The following is a 24,480-nucleotide window of genomic DNA, read 5'->3' on the forward strand; positions in this document are numbered from 1 at the left end:
ATTCACAATACGCCCGCAGCCGTGCAAAATATTATTCTATGGAGGACGCAGTGATGGCAAATTACACAGGCCTCTAATAACTCAGCGAGTCCTCCGCATCCTCCATAGCTTCATGTGGGTTTTATTAATAATTTAGTGTTTGTGTTAAATGAACTGAGCCAGTCCAAAGATATGTATCCCGCTGAGTTATTGCTTCAGTGGGAACAGATTTTAAATAATTTATTGTTATTTGCTTTTAACCTCTGAGTGACCCTCCCCCCCCAATGGCGCTGTTCATGAAACGTGGATTTCGATAAAAAAGGACAAAACATAATAAACCAATAATATGAAGATGAGTTAAAGGGGTACTCCAGCGAGGGGGGGCACTTTTTTGCTGGGACCGGGAGGAGGTGGCTGAGGGAAAAGACCTCCACTCACCTCCCTGGTTCCAGCGGCGGGTCCCGCATCGCGGTACTCTGGTGCGGTACTCTGAGCGGACTTGAAACGGATCCTGCCTCCTTCACTGAGTGGCTGAGCGGACCTGAGATGTCACGTCTTGGGCCCCTGTCAGACATCCGGAAGCGGCCGCCATGCGGGACCCGCCGCTGGAATCGGGGAGGTGAGTGGACGTCTTTTCCCTCCGCCACCTCCTCCCCGGTCCCAGCAAAAAAGTGCCCCCCCCCCCGCTGGAGTACTCCTTTAAGCTGGTCGTAAATGGGGAACCGTTGGCCCTCTACCTTTTGCAAAACTACAATTCCCATCAAGCCTGGACAGCCAAAGGTAAAGCAACTACAACCACGGCTGCTGCAGGAGCTTTATACATTGCGCCAGGGAACCATATCAGCCCAATTGGGCTGATTGGTTCCCTTTAAATGTATAACCAACCTAAGCAATAGAGTCAGCCCCTACTAACAAATAACATAAGGGGTCTTCTACACAAAATGTAGGAGAACTTAGTAAACTGAACTTATAAGTATCTACCCAAATGCTAAGTGATGGACTCCAGGGCTACAGGGAACAGCTTGTATACTTCAGAGCTGAATTCATAGTTCTGTTGGTTAATATTATTAACAAAGGGTTCTATTACTCAGCTCGATAATCGTTTAGCAAGGGCTGAACAGACATTGTTAGCAATGCCCTTGCCCTTAAACTGTATACATTACCTGTCCACAGTCCCCGGTCTTCTGCTGACTTCCCGGACCTGCCGATGCAGCTTCAGGGGTCTTAAAGCTACAGTGGTGTTTCCGGTAGCAAGCAGAGGCCAGAAGACTGAGGACCGTAGGGGAGGTATGTATACAGTTATTGTTTTTTACTGAATCGCCAGCCTTTGGCCATATATTGCTATTACATGTCGTGATACGTGGTTGGCAAAGGATGATTTTAGGTCAGGACCAAAAGACACGATCAGCTGATGATCGTTGTCATTGGCTGATCATTGTCTCCATTACATAGAGCAATAATCAGCCTGATTCGGCCGATTATCGTTCCATGTAAGCGACCAAAGCAATGGGAAGATTTGTCCTAATGTAAGAATAACATTTCTCAGAATGCAAATTACCAATATAAAGCCATTAAGGAATTCTAGGACATTTCAGCTCTCAAGCCTAAAAAAGTGAGAATGCAGCTCGGAAGTATTATATGCACTATAACTTGGGATTGGTGCAAAATAAGTAGTACAATTCCCATAAACTGTTCTTCATAAAATATAAAGTGCCCTTTGAATAAAACTTCTTTATAAGATTTAATAGGACTTATGGTAAACTTTATTAGAAAGTTACAATTCTAAAGATACTGTAAGGCCGGTTTCACATAAGCATATTACATGTGCACTTTGTGCCCATGTTACGGACACATAAATGTTTATATAATACACTTATGTGAAGCTGCCCTATGCGTGTTCCTGAAAAGCGACAATAGCTGTCAGTCTAGGCAGGATAGATGAGTGGGATGAGTTCACGTGAGTTGCACATCAGCAGTGCTGTAAAACAGGTTTGTAAATGGCTCTAGGCCTAATTTTTAGTTACCAAGCTCGAACAAGATCAATACCTAAATCTAGGTTAAGATCACTACTGTATGAGGTTAAAGGTTTAACAGTGATAGACTGCTGTATGAATTATGTTAAAAAAGGTAATGGAGCAGTCTGTATGAATTATGTTAAAAAAAAAGTAATAGAAAAACAACACTACATGTTCTGACATGCAACATACAAAAATATAGAAAAAGTATGTTAACGTTTAAGTGCTATACCAGGAGAACATGGAAAAAGGGAAGATTAAAAAAATAAACCAATTTACTCATAAACGGCCTTAAAAATCATTTCTGTAAAAATGTTTGTAAAAGATGTAATCAATGTACCGCATCCAACATAGAGAGATGTGAATACAGAAGCTTTGTGGTGTCGTAAGTGATAGTCTACTCCTGTCCACCAAGATAAGATGCATTAAAGACGTATAGCTCTTCTGCAAGGACTGACTTCCAGGCTGCTAGATTTAATCACGTCTAAGGAACAGGTGAGGAGGCGAGAAGTAGGTTAGCTGTCTGAATGCATTACTTTTTCACATAGCTGGCAGTGTTGCAAAGTTCATGAAAAGCTATTTTTTCTCTGTAAATCGAATGACAGGTACAGGACAGGGAAAGGTCACTTAATAATCAAGAAACATACGACTTGTGGAGGACTTACATATTTCTATGTATAAAGAACAACATCAAACAAGTATTGTCCTGTTGAGACAGAGCTCCTCTACCAATAGCCCTGAAAAGATATTTCAGTATATTTAAAGGGGTTTTCCTGGTTTAAAACATTGATGCCTATCCACAGAATAGGCCATTCACGCCTGATAGTGGTATGCCGATATCTGGCACCCCAGACTATAAACTGTTTAGTGGAGCCACTGTACCAGGACTTACACACACTTAAATAGTGGAGGTATCCCTGCCATGTTAACTGTGGCATGGGTTACTTCAGCTCAGCTCCTATTAAACTGAATAGGAGCTGAGTTGCGGTAGCTCGCGACATCAACTTGGTTTACTGTATATAGATGTTGATGCAGTGCCTCCACAAGTTTAACCTATGCATACTATCTGTCCAGGCTGATGGACTGGCCACTCGGCCCATCAGTGACTGAAGCGGCGTTCCACCCCAGTCCCTGACTGGATGAGCAGCTAGTCGATCAGGCGAGTTGTGTCAGCTCCGGAGATCTCAGAGCCCGTTGGGGATCCCGTGGCCGACCCCGCCGTTCACCAAGGTCATGGGGAGAGGTAAGTCTGTACTTTTCCCCCTGCTGTTACCAGATACCACAAAAAACATTAGGCATATGGAAATAGGCCTATATCTGACAGTAAAGGAGAATTGAAGGTCCCCATAGGTTGGCCAATACTACCAAAATGTACATGACCCATGAAAGAGAACTGTAGGCACCCATTTCAACTGATCAAACAATTCTAGTTCAATCAGGATCACAACCCAAGTATTTCCATCAATAGTCTATGAATATTAGAAGCTGATACAATGTATTCCCATCTTCACTTATTTTCCAAAGAGAAGGTCTCAGTGCCTTCCTGAAGCAGATGAAGTAATCCAAGGCCAATAAGACAAAACCGTATAGAAGCGAAACCTCAGGAGAAACCCGCTGAATGCTAAATGCTGACTTAAATTAAAGCTGAAGTTTACGATCACAAGGTGCAGAAAAAAACTGGTCACACAGCATCTTCACCGCAAGACATGGAGCTATGTAGCAGCCAGCTCTAATGAAATGTTGAGTGGATGAGGTGAGGACTACACATCTATCTGAGACTGTCACATCACATATGCATTGCCTGGTGTGGTGTGAAATATTACCCGCCTGTAAACTTCTGCAGAAGAAGTTTATACGCAGGGCTCCTACTGTGAGATGCTCTGCATGGAGCAGTCATCACCATGTTCCTTGTACTATGCCGCGATCACTGGCAGAATGCAGCCATAGTGAAAGTGCATACCAAGGATATTACATGGCAACTATGGGATATGTAAATCTGAGATGTTTTCAATATTGTAAAGGCTACTGAGTGGCATACTGATGTCTCATACAGATGGCTGTATCAAGGCTTCAAGCAAATTAAAAATTGTATGGTGACAGAGAAGTCTATATTTCATACAGTAACCCATATTTTTTCTTGGATCCGCCATGTTTCATTTGGTGTTGTATTATGGAGATACTTCTCTAGAGGCATTGTCTTATGGAGGTACATGTATAGTTATGTCAGCAATCATGGAACCATGGAGAATTTGTGTACTAGCAGACATGCTCCACGCACAAGGCCTTCCAATGAACAACATGCAACTGAACCTACTATTTCATGGAATAGTTCTATAATTCGTAGCACTGACATTTTCTAGTATATATTCTAGTTAAAAACGTATCAATTTTGACTGCCTGGCCAAAAAAGGTGTCTGCCACTAAGGCAGCTGACATCCAGCTGCCCAATGGTCCAAAATGGCAAACCTGCCTAGCTGTCCAACACTGGGATCAAGGGAAGTATCACCTCCTACCTAAGCGGATTAGCTAATTTCCTAAAGAACGACACAACAGACAAGACTGGAAGCAGATTAATGACAAGAGGATCACTGTCTGCCACATGCACACTGTCCGAGACATAATGCTATGACTTCATAGTCAAAAGCTGTGTCACACGGCACAAACATGTATTGAGATTTACAGGTGCACCTGCATTGGCCAAGAGTACTATATAAACTTAGCTCTTTAAGGATGTATCATCATGGTGGTGCATTGAAAAAAAATTCACCATACCGAGAGGATTAGCCATAGGGCTTCTTATTCTTATTGGTGCTCAGGAGCTTGCTCTTTCGACACATAATGTTATTATGCATAAGTATAGATCTAACTTCTCCATTCTTCTTCATTACCATAATTGTGAGCTACAGAAACCAATGTGAGGTCACGGGTAGTTTCATCAGAGAGTGATGGTCCATGCATGACCACTTCCTCTGATTAGGATCGGGACAGGCGAGTTGTTAGCTCCCAGCTTTCACCCACCCACTAATCTATTGTGACATGTGGTTTTCTGGGCCACAGACGAGCATGTTCAGCTTTCTCAACCAGGCATCTTAGGGATGCGGATAAGCAGCCAATGGGACAACGTAAAATCCAAATCAAATAAGTATGGCATTGGGCAGACTGTACTCTGTTAGCAGACATGCCAAGAACCATCTACATCTAACGGTAATTGAAGAGAAGAACATCTGAAACATCCAAGGTACTCTGCTATCTAACATCTAGACTACATATATCCCCCTTTCCTTGGCATCAGACATCTCTAATCCTATGTATATTTTATACTGCCATTTTTGGTTTAAAAAGTTTGAAATAAAAACTTTTTTTTTTTTTAGTAAGAACATATCTCTCCCATCTTTAATATTGCATTTCATTTTTTGGAGGTTTTCCCATACATCCCCATGCAGTCAGATACAGTCCCTAAAAATCTGTCTTTTGTATGGAACGGAAAGCAGCAACCCGATAGCCCCTAATAATGAGAGGGTTTCAGCTACGAGGGAAACTCAATCCGAAAGAAAAACAAACCGCCGAGAGTTTACCGAGTTATTTCCCTCTGTTAGCAATTTGGAATAGTCTGGTTTCCTCACACATTGAAATGTATTTTTCAGATTAAAATAGCAAGGAGGGATTCTAATAGAAAAATGATGTCAACTTTACCGAGGGTGGATTCTGATATCAGAGCCCAAACTGAAAATCGGTAACCTAATACGACTTTAAAGATCCCAAACTGGATGGAACAGAAAAATTTGACAATATTCTTTTGGTAAATGCAAAAATTTGCTTTTGTTTAAAGAAAAAAGAAAAGATGAAGAACTTCTATAGAGTACCATTACCCATCTTTATCCATTTCTCTTATTTGGATTTGGCACCTGCATGGGTAGAGGGTTGGTTACCACAATATATTAGGCCTTAACTGCAAAATTTCTAACAGGCCTCCTTACTCCTAACCAACACCAGAGCCCATGTGCAACTTTTTCCTTAGCACCCCATATAGCTAGGCCTTACCAGTGGTCACATCCACTACCTATAACTTTCAGAACAAAGGTATATACACCTGAAGTCTTAGTTCCATTTGGCACATTCCTCATTGATAATCTAAATCTAGGAAAGTTCCATAGGGCAATACAATAAAGTCAGGGGATAAAAAAATTATATATGGCTGAAAGTGGCATCTTAGGCCTCCATAACCACCATAATAATGCTCCCGGTCTCCACTTGTTGCTACGGCTTCCTGGTAGCCAATCACTGGTCGCAACAGTGTCCCAATAAATAGAGAGATAGAGAGATAGAGAGATAGATAGATAGATAGATAGATAGATAAACATCGACAAGCTACAGCCAGCTAAAATGTATGTACAGCTTTAAATTAAAATGGCTATATTAAACTTGGATATTTAAGCTGTTCATATAGTCTTCTTTTGTCTAACTCCTGTGAACATTTAAGAAATTGTCAATAGTAATGCAACAACAGAGCTATAAGGTGGAAAAATACTAGCAGTGAACTTAGGACCTGTCAAGACTTGAAGCCTTGTTATACTTTTAGCCTACAGATACACTATACGTGCTGACAGATGAAGCAAGTGCACGTGACAGGTCAAGTCCCTAGGTGTGCATTGTTTTTGTTAGTGATATGTGGTGAAAGATATGGATGTCTAACACGATTTGACTGGCCATCACAGTAGGAGAGGATCCTTTGTTGGACCTAGGCTCTGGTACAATAATAGACCCCAAAGATCTGGTAGAAGACAACCCTATTTGGAGGTGTTTTGTAGGGTCTATTTCTTACAGCTTGGGTCACATATAACCTATTTGTATTTTTTCCTGATCTATGCGGTGTGTACAATAAACAAAGATTAACACAAAAGTTTAGATGTAGGTGTTCCATTTACATGGAGGATGGGCCCACAAAATCGTGTCTTCTGATGGTTCACAGAACCCCAGTCTGACCCTAATATCTTAAAGTAAATTGTTGTTCAGAAGAGAAGGATCCACGATAATACACAGACTTGTCTGACTCCTGACCTGACTACAACCTGCTCGTCTGTAGGATTTGGTCACTTTCAAGCCTCCATTAATCCCGTGCGTGACTAGTACAGAGAGGCTCAGTAATGTCATTTCAACGTCTGCAAGGTCTAAAAATTGCCATGGCACGCTCCCCTCCCTGACTGAAACAAACACAAAGTGCTCTGGGAAAAGGTTCTAGAATAAATGAGTTTCTGTTAATAAGAATGTATTCTTAGCCTTGTATTAATCTCATATAATCGCTCGCCTATTTTTAGAATCCCATTATAAAAAGGTCCCATTTTGAATATTCCGCATTATAAACACTAAGTAAGTAGGGGAGCACAGAGAGCAAAGTGAGTGGGTGTTTTGTCTTTATAGGCTTTTAATTGAACGTATAAATGAAGCTTTCTAATAAGAATGAGCAACCAAATGTAATCCTTGTGCATTTCCTTTGTGTGCCTATTTATCTTTATAAAAACCTTGTGCTGAACAAACAATTCTTGCATCCATTGAGTACGATGTCATTTCTTGGGTGACCTTGATGACTTGATTGTCACAATTCAGTATCCAATATCCAAGGTCTTGATGTCAAGAACCTACCTATGTGATGGGGATATATTATACACGGGAAAAGAAATCTCCTGACTGGGAGATGATGCATATACTAGATGTATCACTGCTTATTTTATAGTTACCCAGTCAAGTTAGGGGGAGCAATACTTGCCTTGCTGTGGATGCTGGCAACCCAGGCTGTGCTACTGCTTCTCATTATGATTGACAAAACCACACCACTTCCAAGGACAGCAGACTGGCAGACTGGAAGGACAGCAGACAGACTGTGACTGGCACCAACTGATCCTAGAAGACCCTGACACCCCCATTAACCCTACCCCAAATATATGGGTGAAATCTTAAAGGGAATGTACCAGCAGTACATTTGCTTTAAGATTTTCATATAGATAAAATGGCGCCGGTGCGGGGAATCAAAGTAATAAAGGGGAGGGGGTTTCCTACCACTGGGGGCGGGCCAGCCTGCCTCCAGTTCTTTACCCCCAGCCGGTGCCCGGGTATAGAATGGCTCCATACGTATGAACGAGTTTTTATGCTCTTATACAACCTCTTAAAGCTAATGTACCAGCAGTACATTCGCTTTAAGATTTTTACACGGATAGAACAGCGTCAGTGCCGCAGTCCTTTCTTTAAAGGAGGTTGTACAAGAGGATAAAAACTCAGCCCGAGGTTCCTGCATTGCTGTACTTTCGACCCGCTGATGTGTCTACCTTAGCAATGTTGAATGTAGCATTAACTCTATTTGCGTTAAGTATACTTGCAATCCCATAGATACAATCTTGTTTAAATTATGTATATATGATGTATATGTAAGAAATACACAGCTGGCTTTAGTCCAGAAAGGGCCCCAAAGGTAGTGTCTGGTACTAGAGTGTTAAAGGGGTTATCCAGCTATAGAAAAGAGTGGCACTGTTAGTGAAAGAAAGTGGTAACAGAATTCCCTTTTATCAGCTGTAGCAGGCTGGGAGGGTAAGGACTGTAATATATTTTGCAACTTTAGTTGGCTTCTTAAAGGGGTTCTTCACGTCAGCCAATTTTTAGATTTGACAATAACCCAATCACAAATGGGGAGATTTATCAAACACGGTATAAAGTAAAACTCGCTCAGTTGCCCCTAGCAACCAATCAGATTCATTTTCCAAAGAGTCTGTGTGGAATGAAAAGTGGAATTTGATTGGTTGCTAGGGGCTACTGAGCGAGTTTTACTTTATGCCATGTTTGATAGATCTCCCCCATTGTGTTCTCCTGCTGGGAACCACAGCAATCGGCTAAAATCTGTGGAGAAACCTTGGTAGTAAGTGCTTGATTTCTTGCAGCACCATCACAGGTGACTTCAAGCATTACACAATGTCCATTCAAGTCCAAGGAAGGTCTGTAAAAATGCAAGACAGGACAGGTCCTCCAGAGACACTCTTTGTAACCACTCCACTCTATGATTTTTAAATGAGGTTCCTGAATAAAGACCCCCTCCGCCATTAACCCATCTGCTGAGTACATAAAAGTGGGTTTTGCAAACTTGGAAAACCTTATAATGTTGAGTTTCTGAGGATGTAAATTGAAAAACGATTAAGGAAATATGTTTCTGTAGGACTGTGCTGCGGTTTCATTGCAGTTCTACAGTAGTTTAACAGTAGCCCAGTACTGAAAAGAAACTGCAATGTGTGAATACAGCTTCTAACTGAGAGATCCTCAGAAAGTCAACTTCAGGTTTTGAAGTCCTACATGAGTCAATGAATCAATGTCGAGTTTGTTGTCAAGTACGTGTTTCTTCAATCTCTTGGGGAGGAAAATAAGGATCTGCCAAGGGGTAGCTGGAGAGATGTGCATGTCCGGCCAGAGTAAACATGAGCTATAGCCAGGCTGTTGAGGATGACGGAATTAATCCTGAACAAGATGATGAGGAAGCGATTCATCAAGAGGCTTATGTATAAATCTTGTCGTACACCGGTTACCTGCGTCGTGTTACATAACCAGATTACAGACTTCCAGGTGTATGTGTAACGTGTCAGCTAACGGGACCCGAAGCCAAGAGCTTCTGGAGATGGACTGTTATATAATGTCAGGCCGTTCCACCACATGCACTGAATTCCAGCACATGTTCTCTGCGGACGCAACCAACAAATTCTGAGAAACCAGAGGCACATAAGACCTCATGCCTCCTACATGTCACTAGCTTTCAAAAACTACTGTATATTCTAATAGTATCTCTACCCACAAATATCTTCCATAGTGTGTGGAATTTACTACCTTCAGCACAAAGTGGAAAATTTATCAATACATGTATCCCGGTAAACAACCATCTTTCTGTGAATGCTGTTAGGATCTCATAATGTGGGTCCTACAAATCTTGGCCTTTGGTTTGTTTATAGAGGTTATTTTCTATAAAATTAGCTAAAAAAAAAAAAAAAAAAAAAAGCAAACTATGTAACATAATCAGAGTGGTCTGGAAAGCAAACGTTGGCTGCTCATCAAGGCCGCTCTTGCACACATGTACGGGTCTAAATATACACAAACAAGATATGTTTTTACAAGACGATTGAGTGACAGGTTGTCTTGTCGATCATGATAGAGGATAAAAGGAAATAAAAAGAAAACGGAGACACAACACTGCTATTTAACCAAAGCAGACACTTATCAAGTCACATTACTTCCATGGGGTCTGGCAGATAGACAACAAGGATGGAAATTTTAGAAGTGTTGTAGGTATAAAAACCCTATATCAACCTGTAACCAAAAGCAAATATTATAGTAATGTGCAGACAATCATCCGTTGAAAAAAACGTTGTTAGTAGAAGAGGCGCATGCACATTGATGTGGCCGGACTCTTTGCACTAGGCCACCATGTTAGTGCGTCTGCGCCTTTTCTGCTCGGCTGAAGAGGTAAAGTGCTGCCAGGGGCATCGCTAGAGAGAAGGAGGGTGGGGAGGAAGACCTGGGAGGTGTCATATGCCTAAGGCAAAGATACTCTATGCCCCGCCTCTTTGACACCAGTCCTCCCAATGTTTTTTACTCCAATATGGCACCAGGAGCAGTTTAAACCCCTCGCTGGGAAAGGACTTGATGTCAGCGCTAAAGAACTTAAGAAATAGCATAGAGATAGCAAGCAATCTTTGCCCAGGTTAAACAGTATACCAAGTTTAAAGAGTGTATCCCCTGTCTGATGTGACTCCTGTGATCTTGGGAATGGGGACCCGACTCCTTTGCTTGAAATGGAAACAGCAACCCACTCATGCACACTGCCCTCCATTTATTGTCTATTGCTATAGACAAGGAAGACATTGTTTCCAAACAATAGAGAGGCGGCACAAATGCATGGGTCACCACTTTATTCAAAACACAAAAGTCAGGTCCCTGTTCTTGGGATAGCAGGGGCTCACAGTATTTGGACCAAATACTCTGAATGTCATTTTAAGGAAGTATGAATATTAAAATGGTCTATACAATTTTATGTAAAAGGGGGTAAATATGCATATGATGTTACTTTGCATTGGCATTCTTGCAAGCTACCAATATGGCTTCTTGCATTATCCACTAATTTTTTAAGGTGGTTGCCCAGAATTAAAAAAAAATATATATATATATATTTTTTCCCAGAATTAGTGCACTCTAGTCATAGATTAAAGCAATAGCAGCTCATCTACACTGAAGTGAATGACACTTTACTACCCATCCCCTTATGGTTCAAGGTCCCCTTTAAGAGCTATCTGTTTCCAGAAGGAACAATGTAGCACTTCTAGACAGATGCATAGAAAATTCATACTTTGCAATATATCAAAGAGAATATTCTCTATGTATTATCTTCACTGAGGACTCAACCCACTCTTCGTCCTGAGAATTCATAGGAGAATATGAAAGAGGCTTACTGAATGTTGTCCGTGCCAGAATAGCATACAACGCTCCATATCTAAGGTAATGGATACGAGACAAGTTGCCAAGAACAAAGAGTTAATAGATAATGCTACGCTTATAGAAGAATGCAAAATTCCCAGGTCTGAGTCTATTCTTATTCATCCAATGACATACAAGTATCAAAAACCTATTTATAGAAACCATTACAGAAAAAGGTGCCTAAAAAGCCATTCAACATTGATTCGGTTCAACTTGGGACATAGAAAGAACACGAACACTGAAATGTATTGAGCAGAATAAGTGGAACTAATGGATTGTGTGAGGTGAAATAATGTCATGCTGAATAAACTGGTTCCTTATATGATTGATTGGTTCCATAAAAAAAAAAATTCTTTCTTGAAAAAAAAAAACACAATGAAAAAAACAACACAGAGAAAACCTTCAAATGTATCCATTGCACCAGATTGCAGGTAGTTAATAGTGGTAAGAAATAATGGATAACCAATGGATGGAGTTTAGCGGACTTGACAAACTGGGTTCGGCAATGTTTTCCCAGTTGACTCCCAGTGGCAGGAGAGTGAGAGAAGGCTGTATACATCTTTCCCCGGCAACCCTAGGGTGGAATCTAACTTCCCTAAAAGTCTTGAGTCTAATGCCAGACCTTCGTGTTCAGCAATGTTTATCCGAACCCAAACCTTTGGCAAGTTTACTCATCACTAATAATGACCAATGAAATACATTTATTTCATATAGAAATTAACATTTAGCCCAACTACCAATTACTATGCAAACTCCATATTGGCCAAGTTATAGGAACGTCAATGGGAAACACAAAAGTTGAAAAAAACTATTCACAGTGAAAGTATATAACAAATAGAATAGAAACAACTGGCCGAACCCAGCTCAACTCCATATCTTCATGTGACCATGTCCCTTTGAAATGTTAACAGGGTGATAATTACGCCCCGTTCTTCATCCTATATGTTCTTGAACTTATGACCCATATTAAAGCATTATCCTAGGTTTCTTTAAAGGAAATAATGGTCAGACTGGAGTATACACTGAATTTAAGTCTTCCCAGGTGCAGGATTACTGGCAAGGTGAGTGCGGCTGCCAGAGGATCTGTAATACTTCAACAAATAACAAGGGCTGAAAGGTTTAAAAGCATTTGGGCTTGAGAGACGTGTTGGAACCCGGCCATAGGATGCTTGCAGAATATAACTTTACATAAGGGAGCTTGACACGGGCAAGAAACTTGTAAAATAATGGATGGAAAGCTTATAAAAGCAGAATCTCTGAAGGGTAATCACTTATAATATATTACTCTCTCTTATTAGGGCAGGATTCCCAGTGCTATAAAATGTATTAGTAAAATTGGATGATCTTTGTATCTGAAGGGAAACCAAAAGGTTTATACACCTGTTTTTATCAGGGCAACTTCTCCAAGGTTGGTTTAGTATACTAGATCAAGAATCCCACTTAATAACTGATGGCAGAACGATCATTTGGCCATCAGTTTTCTGTCGCCCGACTGGATCCCGTCCTCCACATACACAGGAACTACCGGCATTGCTGAGTGTTCCTGTGTTCTTACAGAACAAAGGGATCGGGTGGTGGTTTTCCAGTATGCACGACCCCTATTTACACCACCATCTGTCTGTGGTCCGTCAGGAGAGCCCCCTGTGCTAGCTCATAGGCAGTTTAGTTTCTTATTAAGCAGCTTTACTCCATAAGAAAAATAATTTGCTCCATATTGCCACCTATTGAAAGTGGCTTCAAACCTTAAAGGGTCTTCAAACAAGATTAAGGATTAAATGCCAAGCCAAAAACTCTCCTGGAAGTGAAAGTTAGCTATCTGTAGACAGTGTTTTACAGACAGATGACTTTCCCTTCTCAACATATAATCCCCAATCATGTTTTAAAGGGGTACTCCGGCGCTGATAAAAAAAAATAATCAATCATAAACATAGTTTTCACAATTACCATCACTCCTGAGTCGGTCTCCATTAGAATTTCTCGCTGTTTACAGGTCCCTGAAGCTCCAGTTGGTGTCTTCATTTTTTTCTTCACTTCCTGGTTTGGGCTTTCCCATGATGCACTTTGTCTCCTGTGATGTCTAACTGACTCTGTAAAACTGTTAGATGGCTTACAGCTTGCTCAGCCAATCCCAAGATAGGGAAGGGGGCAAATAGGTGATTGAAGCATATTACAAAGTTTTATAACTTTTTAATGTGTTTCAATTACTGGGAAAAAGCTTTTCGCTGGAGTACCCCTTTAAGGCCCTTTATAGGTCGAACATGCATTTGAAGAGTAGCTACCTCCAGTAGGTGTCACTGTAGAGTAAGTTATTTTTCTTTTGGAGAAGAGCTGCTTTGCATATTCTTGTCCCATGAAGCATTGCATGACTTATAAGACCCTTTACACCAATTCAGCAGTCTCTTCAAGGAGACACACCACCCCCTTGGTCTGTCCTTGATATCTAAAAAAAAATTAGGATCTAGTCATCTCTAGAGGTAGCTTGTCTCTTTTGAAATAATAGGCTCATGTATGTTCAAATGCAACGGCCCGATACCCCTTTAGGGCAACACCCCCCCTTCTGTGTTCCATTACACATCTTTAGTGCTTCATGGGATTATTCTCTTCATACAAATCACAGAAACAGCAGAATGAACTGAAGAAAACCAAGACCCCAGAGCAGCACAAAACTTTCCTAACCTGAATCTGCAACCTTTCTGTGATCCCAAATATTCCCCCGAGGCCAGAAACATGAGCTGCAATAGCAGGTATCGCTAACACTCATTCTCGCTCTTTTAGTAATAGTCATAGAGGAGAGAAGGTTTGTATAACCTGTTCCTTTTCCTAGGGGTCATGTATAACAAGCGCTATTGGTGGGAAATGGCTTTGCTCAGTCTTGGCCTAGTTATTGGAGCTAGTTTGAGGCATTTTTTTTTTAGTTTCTGATAAAATTTTCCATTAATTCAATTATACAATGGCAGTGAATATGTATGAGCTGTCGGGAATAGTCTCAGGGGCATCATGTATAAAACTGAGGGTGTGGATCCATTTTAGGGGTGACTGACTGTGCTGGACATCAAGGCTACTGAGCAGAAGACCTGGACACGTGTCCCTCTAATAATGTCCCAAGTTATAGGGAAGAGCAGCTTGCGTCGTCAGCACAAGAGAGACAATGGGGAGACTAGAGCGACTATGAGACTATGTCTCCCTAACCTGCTGATGGCCCCCATGACAACTCCTCTGGTTCCTTCACTGACAGAATAAAGATGACACAAGAGGGCCAGAAAGGGGCCACCCTTATATCTGTCAATTTAAGTAATAGAATTGGATTAGGAAATGAGTGGTAATGCAATTCCCCAATATACAATGGAAAAGTTCACCAAAGGTGAAGATGTTCTCCCACAAAAGACTCAACTCTAGCCTCAGACTGGTAATGAATGCAAATTATGGGTGGGGCGCATATAATGGCGGACGGGATCAAAGCTGTGAGGGTCTTTAAAGGTGGGGTCTGGGACTGCAGGACAGAGCAGATCACTGGCTTATCTGGATTTTTTTTAACCAAGCTACTTAATAACACAATTGCCACTGGGGCATTGTTTTACCCTCCTTTGTTAAACCAGGTGGAGAATGTTAAAGGTCCCATGAGATAAGATGAGATATGCTATTACAGCCAGGGGCACTTCCTCTCTGAAGGGGACCACCAACCAAAAACAGAGGACTGTGTTATCCAAGCTTGATGCAAATACATTAGTCAGGTATCGGGTATTAAGTATCGGCAATGAAAGGGATGAGAATACCATCCACCCATCCTATATCTATCTATCTATCTATCTATCTATCTATCTATCTGTCTGTCTGTCTGTCTGTCTGTCTGTCTGTCTATCCATCCATCTATCTATCTGTCTGTCCATCTATCTATCTATCTATCTATCTATCTATCTCCTATCTATCTATCTATCTATCTATCTATCTATCTATCTATCTGTCTGTCTGTCTGTCTATCCATCCATCTATCTATCTGTCTATCCATCTATCTATCTATCTATCTATCGATCTATCTCCTATCTATCTATCTATCTATCTCCTATCTGTCTCCTATCTATCTATCTATCTATCTATCTATCTATCTATCTATCTATCTATCTGTCTATCTATCCATCTATCTCTTATATATGTATTTATCCATCTCCTATTTATTTTTTTATTTATTCATTTATCTATCTATCTGTGCATCCATCTTATATCTATCTATCTCTCTATCTATCTATCCATCTTTCATATATGTATGCATTCACCTCATATCTATCTATCTCTCTATCTATCTATCTATCTATCTATCTATCTATCTATCTATCTATCTCATATGCATCTACCGACATCCAATGGTGATCCAACTAATGTCTTGTCAGAAGTCAACTTAAAGTTTTCCAACTAATCTCTTTAATGGTTCCTTCATGGATATAAGACAGAAGTTAAGCCAGAGGACTTGTGCTAAGAAGTGCATTCCCATTCCTAATAAAACTGTTAGGTGAGGGCTACACAGCAGCAAGTAGCATCTAAGTTGCATGATGAAAATATTTCTGCGACGTGTAACTTTATTACAGTTGCAATTTGACATTTAAAAAAATCCAGAATGTCGGAAACAGGTTGCATGTAATCTGCACTGGAGTCAATGCTGGCAAAGTCATGTGCGACTTGTGGGCAAAAATCCATCAAAGTTGAATTTTTTGTGACTGTCGTGTTTCTATCATGTCACAAGTCAATGCAATGCTGCAAAGCGAGCATGCCACTGCATTGGGACATAGAGACTGTGTTCTCTGTAGAATATATTGAATCCATATAAACGTTAGATGACATATAGTTAGTGCATCTATTGCTTCAGCTCATCTAAGACTGGACTGGTCACCCCATTCTGTCTGGTACACCCAGCCCACCTCCTTACCCCAATATCAACCAGCCTGTTATTTCAATCATCTGACACCAAACAGAGGATAAATCCTGAGCCCAATGAGGAATCTCTAGGGAAATAAACACAGTAACCTCCTGATGCACCCGGTCATCTACAATGTACTCGTCTTAACCCTGATTGACACTAATACTAAGAACAGTGACTGACATTTCTCAGGATTCAAAGTAACAGGAAGATTTGCAACTGATAAACTGAAAAAATTGCAACTGATAAACTGTATAGTGATATATATATATATATATATATATATATATATATATATATATATAACCTTATACTGGGGCATATTCATTATACCCTATGGACTATTTATTGTAGCGTGCACCATATTCACTAGCATGCCAGTGCAGTGCAAAAAAGTGCAGGTGTGATTTTGTAGAATAAGTTGTACGTGTAAGATCCCTATGCAAGTGTCAAAAATGAATGGAGGCTCGATAACCACTGGCACAATACCACAGACAAATATCCTCTGTAATGAAGTAATAATTATGGCGTAAAGTAAGTTAGAAGTAAAACAAATATAAGAAAACACTGAGAAAGTCTGAGAATTACTGGCAACTCACTGGAAGATTACATTATTTTTATTGTGCCTAAAGCGTATGAATGGAGATGTCATAAAGTTTCAACTTCAATGTTCATGAAAGGGTATATGCATCAATATACAATAAAGATGTTGGCTACATACAATAGCTATATACAATATACACATAATGCATGTGAAGATTTCACCTATATATATTCTACATATTGTTACAAAAGTTTATGTAATTCAATATCATAGATAGATAGATAGATAGATAGATAGATAGATAGATAGATAATAGATAGATAGATAGATAGATAGATAGATAGATAGATAGAAGATAGATAGATAGATAGATAATAAATAGATAGATACATAGGAGATAGATAGATAGATAGATAGATAGATAGATAGATAGATAGATAGATACATAGGAGATAGATAGATAGATAGATAGATAGATAGATAGGAGATAGATAGATAGATAGATAGATAGATAGATAGAAGATAGATAGATAGATGATAGATAGATAGATAGATAGATAGATAGATAGATAGATAGATAGATAGATGATAGATATGAGATAGATAGATAGATAGAAGATAGATAGATAGATGATAGATAGATGATAGATAGATAGATAGATAGATAGATAGATAGATAGATAGATAGGAGATAGATAGATAGATAGATAGATAGATAATAGTCAGATGGATAGATAGATAGATAGATAGATAGATAGATAATAAATAAATAGATAGATAAATACATAGATACATAGATAGGAGATAGATAGATAGATAGATAGATAGATAGATCATAGTCAGATGGATAGATAGATAGATAGATAGATAGATAGATAGATAGATAAATAGATAGGAGATAGATAGATAGATAGATAGATAGAAAAAGTATTAAAAAATTTAAAATTTTGTACAAAAACACAGTAAAAGTAAACAATTGCTCAAAAACGTGCCACAATTCTTCACCAAAACTTATACAAAAGCTATTGATCAATCTCCTGTAGCATATCTGTTTATTTCCAGGCATTTTAGAAACTACCCTCTAAAATGTATATTTTTCACATACATAACTAATCTTCAGCCCCCCACCCCTACCCCAGCACAGGCCAGCCCCCTGCAGGGTCTCACTTACCCTCTCTCCAGTCACCACATGGAGCCCCTCTCTGACTTTGGCGAAGGAGCCCTCTCCCAGCTTCCTCCCGATCAGGTAGTTGCCCACTCTCTTGGTGTGCTGGAAGTTGCGCAGGGTATCCCGGGACACGTTGCTCACACAGGCTGGCAGGAAGGAGTCTTCAAGTTGCACTGGGGGCTTCTCCCCAAGCAGAAACCTTGGGGGAGACTCACTGATGCCATCCCCAGCTGCAGCTGGCATCCTGAATGAGACAGAGACAGAGGGTCCACAGGTCAGATCAGATCCACAGTCACCCTGACCACTTATCCTGTATGGCTAGGAGTGGTCAGGAACCCTAATGGGTCTACCACCAAGTGTTCACAGTCTAGTGTGCATGATCCATAGGCGGCTGCGCCCAGGGAGCAGCAGTGGGCATTACTCTCTGTTTTATCAATGGAGAGTAAAATCCACAATCAGAGTGGGTGGTTGCACATGATGCTTGCCTGATAGTCCCAGCAGTAGCAGCAGCTCTGGAGATGAATGCACACAGCCCTGGTGAGAGGGAAGGAAGGCAGGACAGAGGTGCAGTGACTGAGGGCTCCCTGTCTGAAGAGCCTCATTCACTCAGAATGTGCAGTAATTTAATCCCATCACAGGCGGCAGGAACAGATGTGATCTAAGCTCAGCAACTCTGAACAAACCCCTTTCAAATCCTTCCCCCTCCTCCTCCAGTGACTGCAGCCAGCCAAAAGCCTCTGTTTCCTTCACACACTCCTTAGTCACTTCTTTATTTTGAAGGGCGGGGGGGGGTGGAAAGGCTCGGACTACCATAAATAAGACTCGGTGGTCAACACGACCACAGACCTACAACTTTAGACATAGATTTTTCCAGAGACAAAAATATGAATTAAAAAAACAACCCAATGTATCTATTTTTAGTTGATTTTTAGGAAATGACACAATGTTTCCTCTTCTGGAAGAACCGTAATGTTCTAAGAGAAGAAGGAAAAGTGAATGGGATCTTAATAGAAGGTAAATACAAGTGGCCGTCATATAGGTGGGTAAATAAAATAACGCATGCCCAAAGATCCCGACCACTGGCGGGGCTGCGGCCAGCCAGGCGATGGTGGGATTTACCAGCTAATTGTACACAGGCTTATTTTTATAGGCCCCTGTCTACAAATATCTACCACCGGCTGTGTGATAGTTTTATAGCTGCGTCCGCAGAGTAGGAGCTTGGAGGGGACTAAGTGCAACGTTAAGAGCCATTAGGACCCCGAGCGGATTTATTAATATCGTATGCGGATGCTGAGAGCCTTGGGAGGGATTAAAAAATAAATCACCTTCGAAATGTTCTTGGATTTTGTCCAGATGCAATTCAGTAAAGTGTCAGATCTAACACCTCCTGGTTTGATTGGGTGTGCCATGTAGGCAAGGGCGGGACGCACAATCCATAAGGCTGACTAGGTCTAGGACTATTACATGCACCCTAGTACTCAGGGTTCCCGCCCTCTGCACCATGGCAATATGTGTACACATATATGTGTCCAATTAATTGCTGGAGGGATCGCAAAATGGGTTAAAGGAGTTGTCCAATGATGATACCTCTTTTCAACTAATAAAACAACATATATTGGTAAATAAAGTTATTTTATCACTTTTCTGTAGTCTTTTATGCTTTTCTTCTGCTTCTGATGCAAACTGTCTGCTCTGTTGTCTTAATATGTAGTCTGGTGTTCCTCCTTTCAGTTTCTGCTGTACACTCTAGCTGGGATTTCACCCAACCCTATCCCTCTCCCACCATGAGAGAGGCCCCTATTGGTGTAGTGAGCAGGAGTAAGGTCAAGAAGGTATAGGAAAAAGAAAAACAGGAAAGGGACAGCGCTCCATGGCGTGGATGTAAAACTATAAAAGTTTATCAAAAAGACGCAACGTGTTTCGGAACCGTACCGGTTCCTTTTTCAAGAGTCATATAATCCATGGTCATATAACATGGTTATATGACTCTTAAAAAAGTAACCGATACAGGTCCGAAACGCGTTGGTTATTTTTAGTAAACTTTTATAATTTTAAATTATTCATCTAGTCACCATTAGTCGGACCTGCGTTTGGTGGTGTTTTTCCTCAAGAAGGTATAGGGGGAGAGAGCTGAATTCCCAGCTAGAGTGTACAGCAAGAACAGGAGGTCATTTGCAGCATGTACACAGATGCCATTAGCAAACCATAAATATTCCTATTCTTCTGTAACCAGAAGTGGGTCGGTGAAGAATACAGAGCAGTTTTCATCACAATCAGTAAAGCATACAAATTCAGTAGAAAGTAATAGTACAATAATGCTATGTACTATGGACAACTTTTGGAGGCAGCTTATCTCCAAGGGGACAAAGGATCCTACTTTTCCCTCAACAGTGTAGAGAACGTGGACAGCCCCCATGCTATGGATCTCATGGGAACCACTGGCCATGATGTTCAATTATGTGTACTGGGCATATAAGGCTAAATAGTGCTTGTCCAAAAATGGCCTCCTGTTAATGGTTGCAGAAGAATAGGAATACTTATGGATTGCTAATGGCATCTGTGCATTAATTTTGCAGGAGCATAGCTGTGGCTGAATTTGTATGGGAGTCCTCGCAACTGTTTCTCAACAGGAGAGAGAAGAATTGGTCAAGGTTTATATTAAATGCCCAATCCTTTTTGATCCCTGGGAGATAAGCTGCCACCAGAGCTGGCTGGCAATGCCTCTTTTCCCTCTTCCCAATTAGAATACATGCATGCTCAGTCAAGCTCAGTATATGTGTATAAAGGAGAGACAGCTGTTGGTGGATTTACATGGTCAGCTTTAGACACTATTATTGTAGAATTAGACAGTCACCATTCTGGGATCTGGGAAAGCTGGGTGACAACCTCTTGTTGAAGCTGTCATGGTAACTATATTGGTTACCCAAAAACATTGATTGCAATTTGACAAGAGAAAAGAAAGAAAGAACAGAGGAAGATGATGACATTAAGGAACAAAGGCTGCAGAGTCCCTTGAAATTCATGACACTGCTCCTCTATAATTACCGCCCAAATACCAAAGTGACAGACGTCTTGTGAGGAGTCTGCTGCTCCCTACAGTGTAAAAACTGTAAGGGATTTTTTTTGTCACTTGCATTTAATTCTCATGATTACCATTGATTTGCATTCTGTGTATTTATGCTGATGACAGGCAGAACACAATGGCTTGGTGTGGCTAGATGTTGCCATTGACTTTAATGATAATTAAGAGGCTCATTGGTGAACAATACATACTTATATAGGTGTGCTTACACCTTCATTAACTTAACAAAGCTGTCTGTCTGCTGGCGGTTTTGTTATGTTACTGTGAACTTTTAACTTTATCTTAGCCATAGTTTAGTGAACTTTGATAACAGGCAAAAGATATGCATAGGATAGCTGTCAGACGAATAGCTATCTCCTCCTCTTATCTCTATCCTCCCATACATATGGCTGACAGCTATCGCTTCCAAATCCATGCTCTACTAGCATTCATGTATTCTGAGGTGTAAGCCACTGCCAGACCCCTCTGGTGGAGGCTTATGCCCCTGCCCCAGGACAAAAGGATCAGGCAGTTAACACCGAACATGCCTGATCCTCTTCTTCCACAACATTATCTGTCCAGGGAAAGTCAGGAGGCCCCAAAACACATTAGACATTTGGCCAGTCCTGCCCAAAACAGCCAATTTAGCAGAATTTTCTCCAAAGCGTATGGGGGTCTTAATGTCTTTGACCTGTCTGGGACTAACAATCATCTAATTTCCACTGAAAAGACATAGGAGGAGATTTATGAAAGGGTGCAAATATACCCTTGGTGTAAACTGCCCACAGCAACCAATCACAGCTCCTCTTATATTTTACCAGAGCTGAAAGCTGAGCTGTGATTGGTTGCTGTGGGCAGTTTACTCCAAGTGTATATTTACACCCTTTTATAAATCTCCCCCATAGCGTTGACAAAAAATTGTATAAAACTATGACTAGGTATAGATTTTTTTATGTACAAAAGTGTGTTACATGGACAGCCCACTAATTTGAGCAGAGTGTAATACCTCTTTTGCCCAGTGGGAATGCTGCAGAGAAATGAAACACTTGAAGAGTTCTTTAAGCAGCTGATCATCAGGATCAGAGAAAATCTTCAGTTTAAGGAACCCTTCAAACAAGAAGAAGTTGTCTAAACCTTTGAGGGCAATACTGGGTAATGCAAACTTCCTTTCAGTCCTGCCGGTTATTATCAGAACAATCATTTATCATAATGGGAACAATTCCAATACAAACAATAAAAGGATTATGTAAGGAATTACTGCTGGAGAAAACTCAAGTATGAAGCATCACAGCCGCTTAGTATAAGTGAGGTACGAGATGCTCCATCCTTCAGCAATATAAAGCATTCCCTGTTGGCTGGTTGGCTGCGTTATGAATCAAGTCATATCCTTTCGGCAGCGGCTTAGCCATGGATGACATTGCATGAAAAGTCGTTCCCTGGAATGTTGCTTATTAAGGATTGTTAATATGATCTTATTAATCTACAAGTGTCCTGTTAAAAGATATACCTCCAGGCTGTGCCTTCCCCGTACTGTTCCCTCCTCCCGAGCTCATACAGACACCACTTACAATTAAATAGTATCACCATTACCATTAGAAAAAAGTCACCATGTATAAACAGTGGGGTGCGGGGACCTGTTGAGTGAGTCCCTGGACGGGAATAAGATTCCAAAAAACACACCCATCACATTATAAACCGTGAACATATGTGCTTATGTATAGCCTGGTATTGCGTAACCAAGACCTTCTCATAGGCTTAGTGAGGGAGAAGAGATACATCTGGTTTGTGCCAAGGTTGTAACCACATAAGGTCATCAAGGTTTTGATGTATGGTCTGGACGCAGATGTTAAACAACTGAATCCACACGCTTCAATAACAGAGGGAAACATGACGGGAAACATTGCATCTGGAGGCAACATGGAAGTTTCCCCGATTTGCATCATTGCTCTTTTTAAGTGACTCGGAGTCCATAATTTAGGTTTAGTTCCTTTGAACTTGCCGTATGTGAATATTAAGGGATAGCAGTATACAAGGCCCAAATTAAAGGGCTGCTTCTAGTTGGTATGGACCGTGCTTAGTGAGCTCCTTATTATGGAAGCTTCCATTATTCCTTATATTACGTCATATTTACCATAATTTTTTTTATAGTAGCTATGACAGCTATGTCTCCCCCCACCCCCCACATACATGAGCAAAAGGGAGGAAGCCGCTTCTGGACAGCCCTGGCAAAGGCTTTTCTGTTTGACAATAAAAGGATCAAGCATGTTGAAATGGAACACGCTACACTGTTCTTCTGACATCTGACATCAGATGACCCCATACACATTAGATAGTTGGCTGGTCCTCGTGAAATCAGCAGGTTTGTCCAGCTGTAGACTTATTTTAGAGGTTTGAAACTAACAAGGCAATATCTTAATGTGTACGTTTGGCTATATCCATGTTTTCCTGGACTCCCTAGGGCTATGTTCAACTTCTTCAGCCACTGGTATTTAAATGCTAAACAATCGGACTCAAGCATGCTCCATTTGGGCTCATCTCTACTTTTAATGTGTCAAAAGTTTAGGTTGAGGTCTCAGCAAGAAGCGAGAAGACACGCTTTATTTCGCTGCTGTCAATCTTCTCCATCCAGTGGCCTCATAGGCTTGGTATAGAAATATAGAGCTATCTAGAGCCAGAGAGTGAAATGAGCTACTGATAGTGATAGTCATATGTTGGCCAAACCTTCCAATTTCGGTAAGACTGCCCTATCATGTAATGCAGGGATGGGGAACCTTCGGCCCTCCATCTGTTGCAAAATTACAATTCACATCATGCCTGGGCAGCCGAAGCTTTAGCTTCGGCTGCTCAGGCATGATGGGAATTGTAGTTTTGCAACAGCTGGAGGCCCGAAGGTTCCCCATCCATAATCTAATGTTATGGGGGCATACCGACAGATAATGTCAAGGAGAGAAAGTTCCACAAAGCTGAATTTTAGTTGCCCAATCCTTTAGTTCTTGGGAAGATAAGCCGTCACCAGTGGTGCATTCCACCAACTTTAGCATAAGGTGTATAGGCACCTTAACACTCCGATCAGACGTGTTAGAACTGTGAACTTAGTGAAGCGATATCTAAGTACAGAGGAGAATACTTTTTTATGTTAAACTCAATAATAAAACTAATGGTGGCTTGTAGAATTGTAAAAAGTACTATATATCCGTTGGGAATTCGGAACAAGTTTCAGAACAACTCAATTCTAGCTGAATTTTCAAGCTTATATTAGAGGGTGGTCATTCACTTCCAGCTAATCCAATATTTAGCCCATCATTG

General features: G+C 40.8%; 1 protein-coding gene across 3 annotated transcripts in view; it reads right to left on the minus strand.

The window, feature by feature from the left end:
• Positions 1-24,480, minus strand: part of HUNK (hormonally up-regulated Neu-associated kinase) — a 67,026-nt gene that overhangs the window by 25,851 nt on the left and 16,695 nt on the right. For 2 of the 3 annotated variants that reach the window (XM_069944503.1, XM_069944504.1), the window contains one exon: positions 18,117-18,357. In XM_069944503.1, the coding sequence (XP_069800604.1) occupies positions 18,117-18,357 (241 nt within the window). Of the gene's footprint in view, positions 1-13,436; positions 13,494-18,116; positions 18,358-24,480 lie in introns of those variants that run through there. The other variant, XM_069944505.1, reaches the window with a different exon arrangement.

This window comes from Dendropsophus ebraccatus, chromosome 11, assembly GCF_027789765.1.
Source record: "Dendropsophus ebraccatus isolate aDenEbr1 chromosome 11, aDenEbr1.pat, whole genome shotgun sequence".
Classification (NCBI taxonomy): domain Eukaryota; kingdom Metazoa; phylum Chordata; class Amphibia; order Anura; family Hylidae; genus Dendropsophus; species Dendropsophus ebraccatus.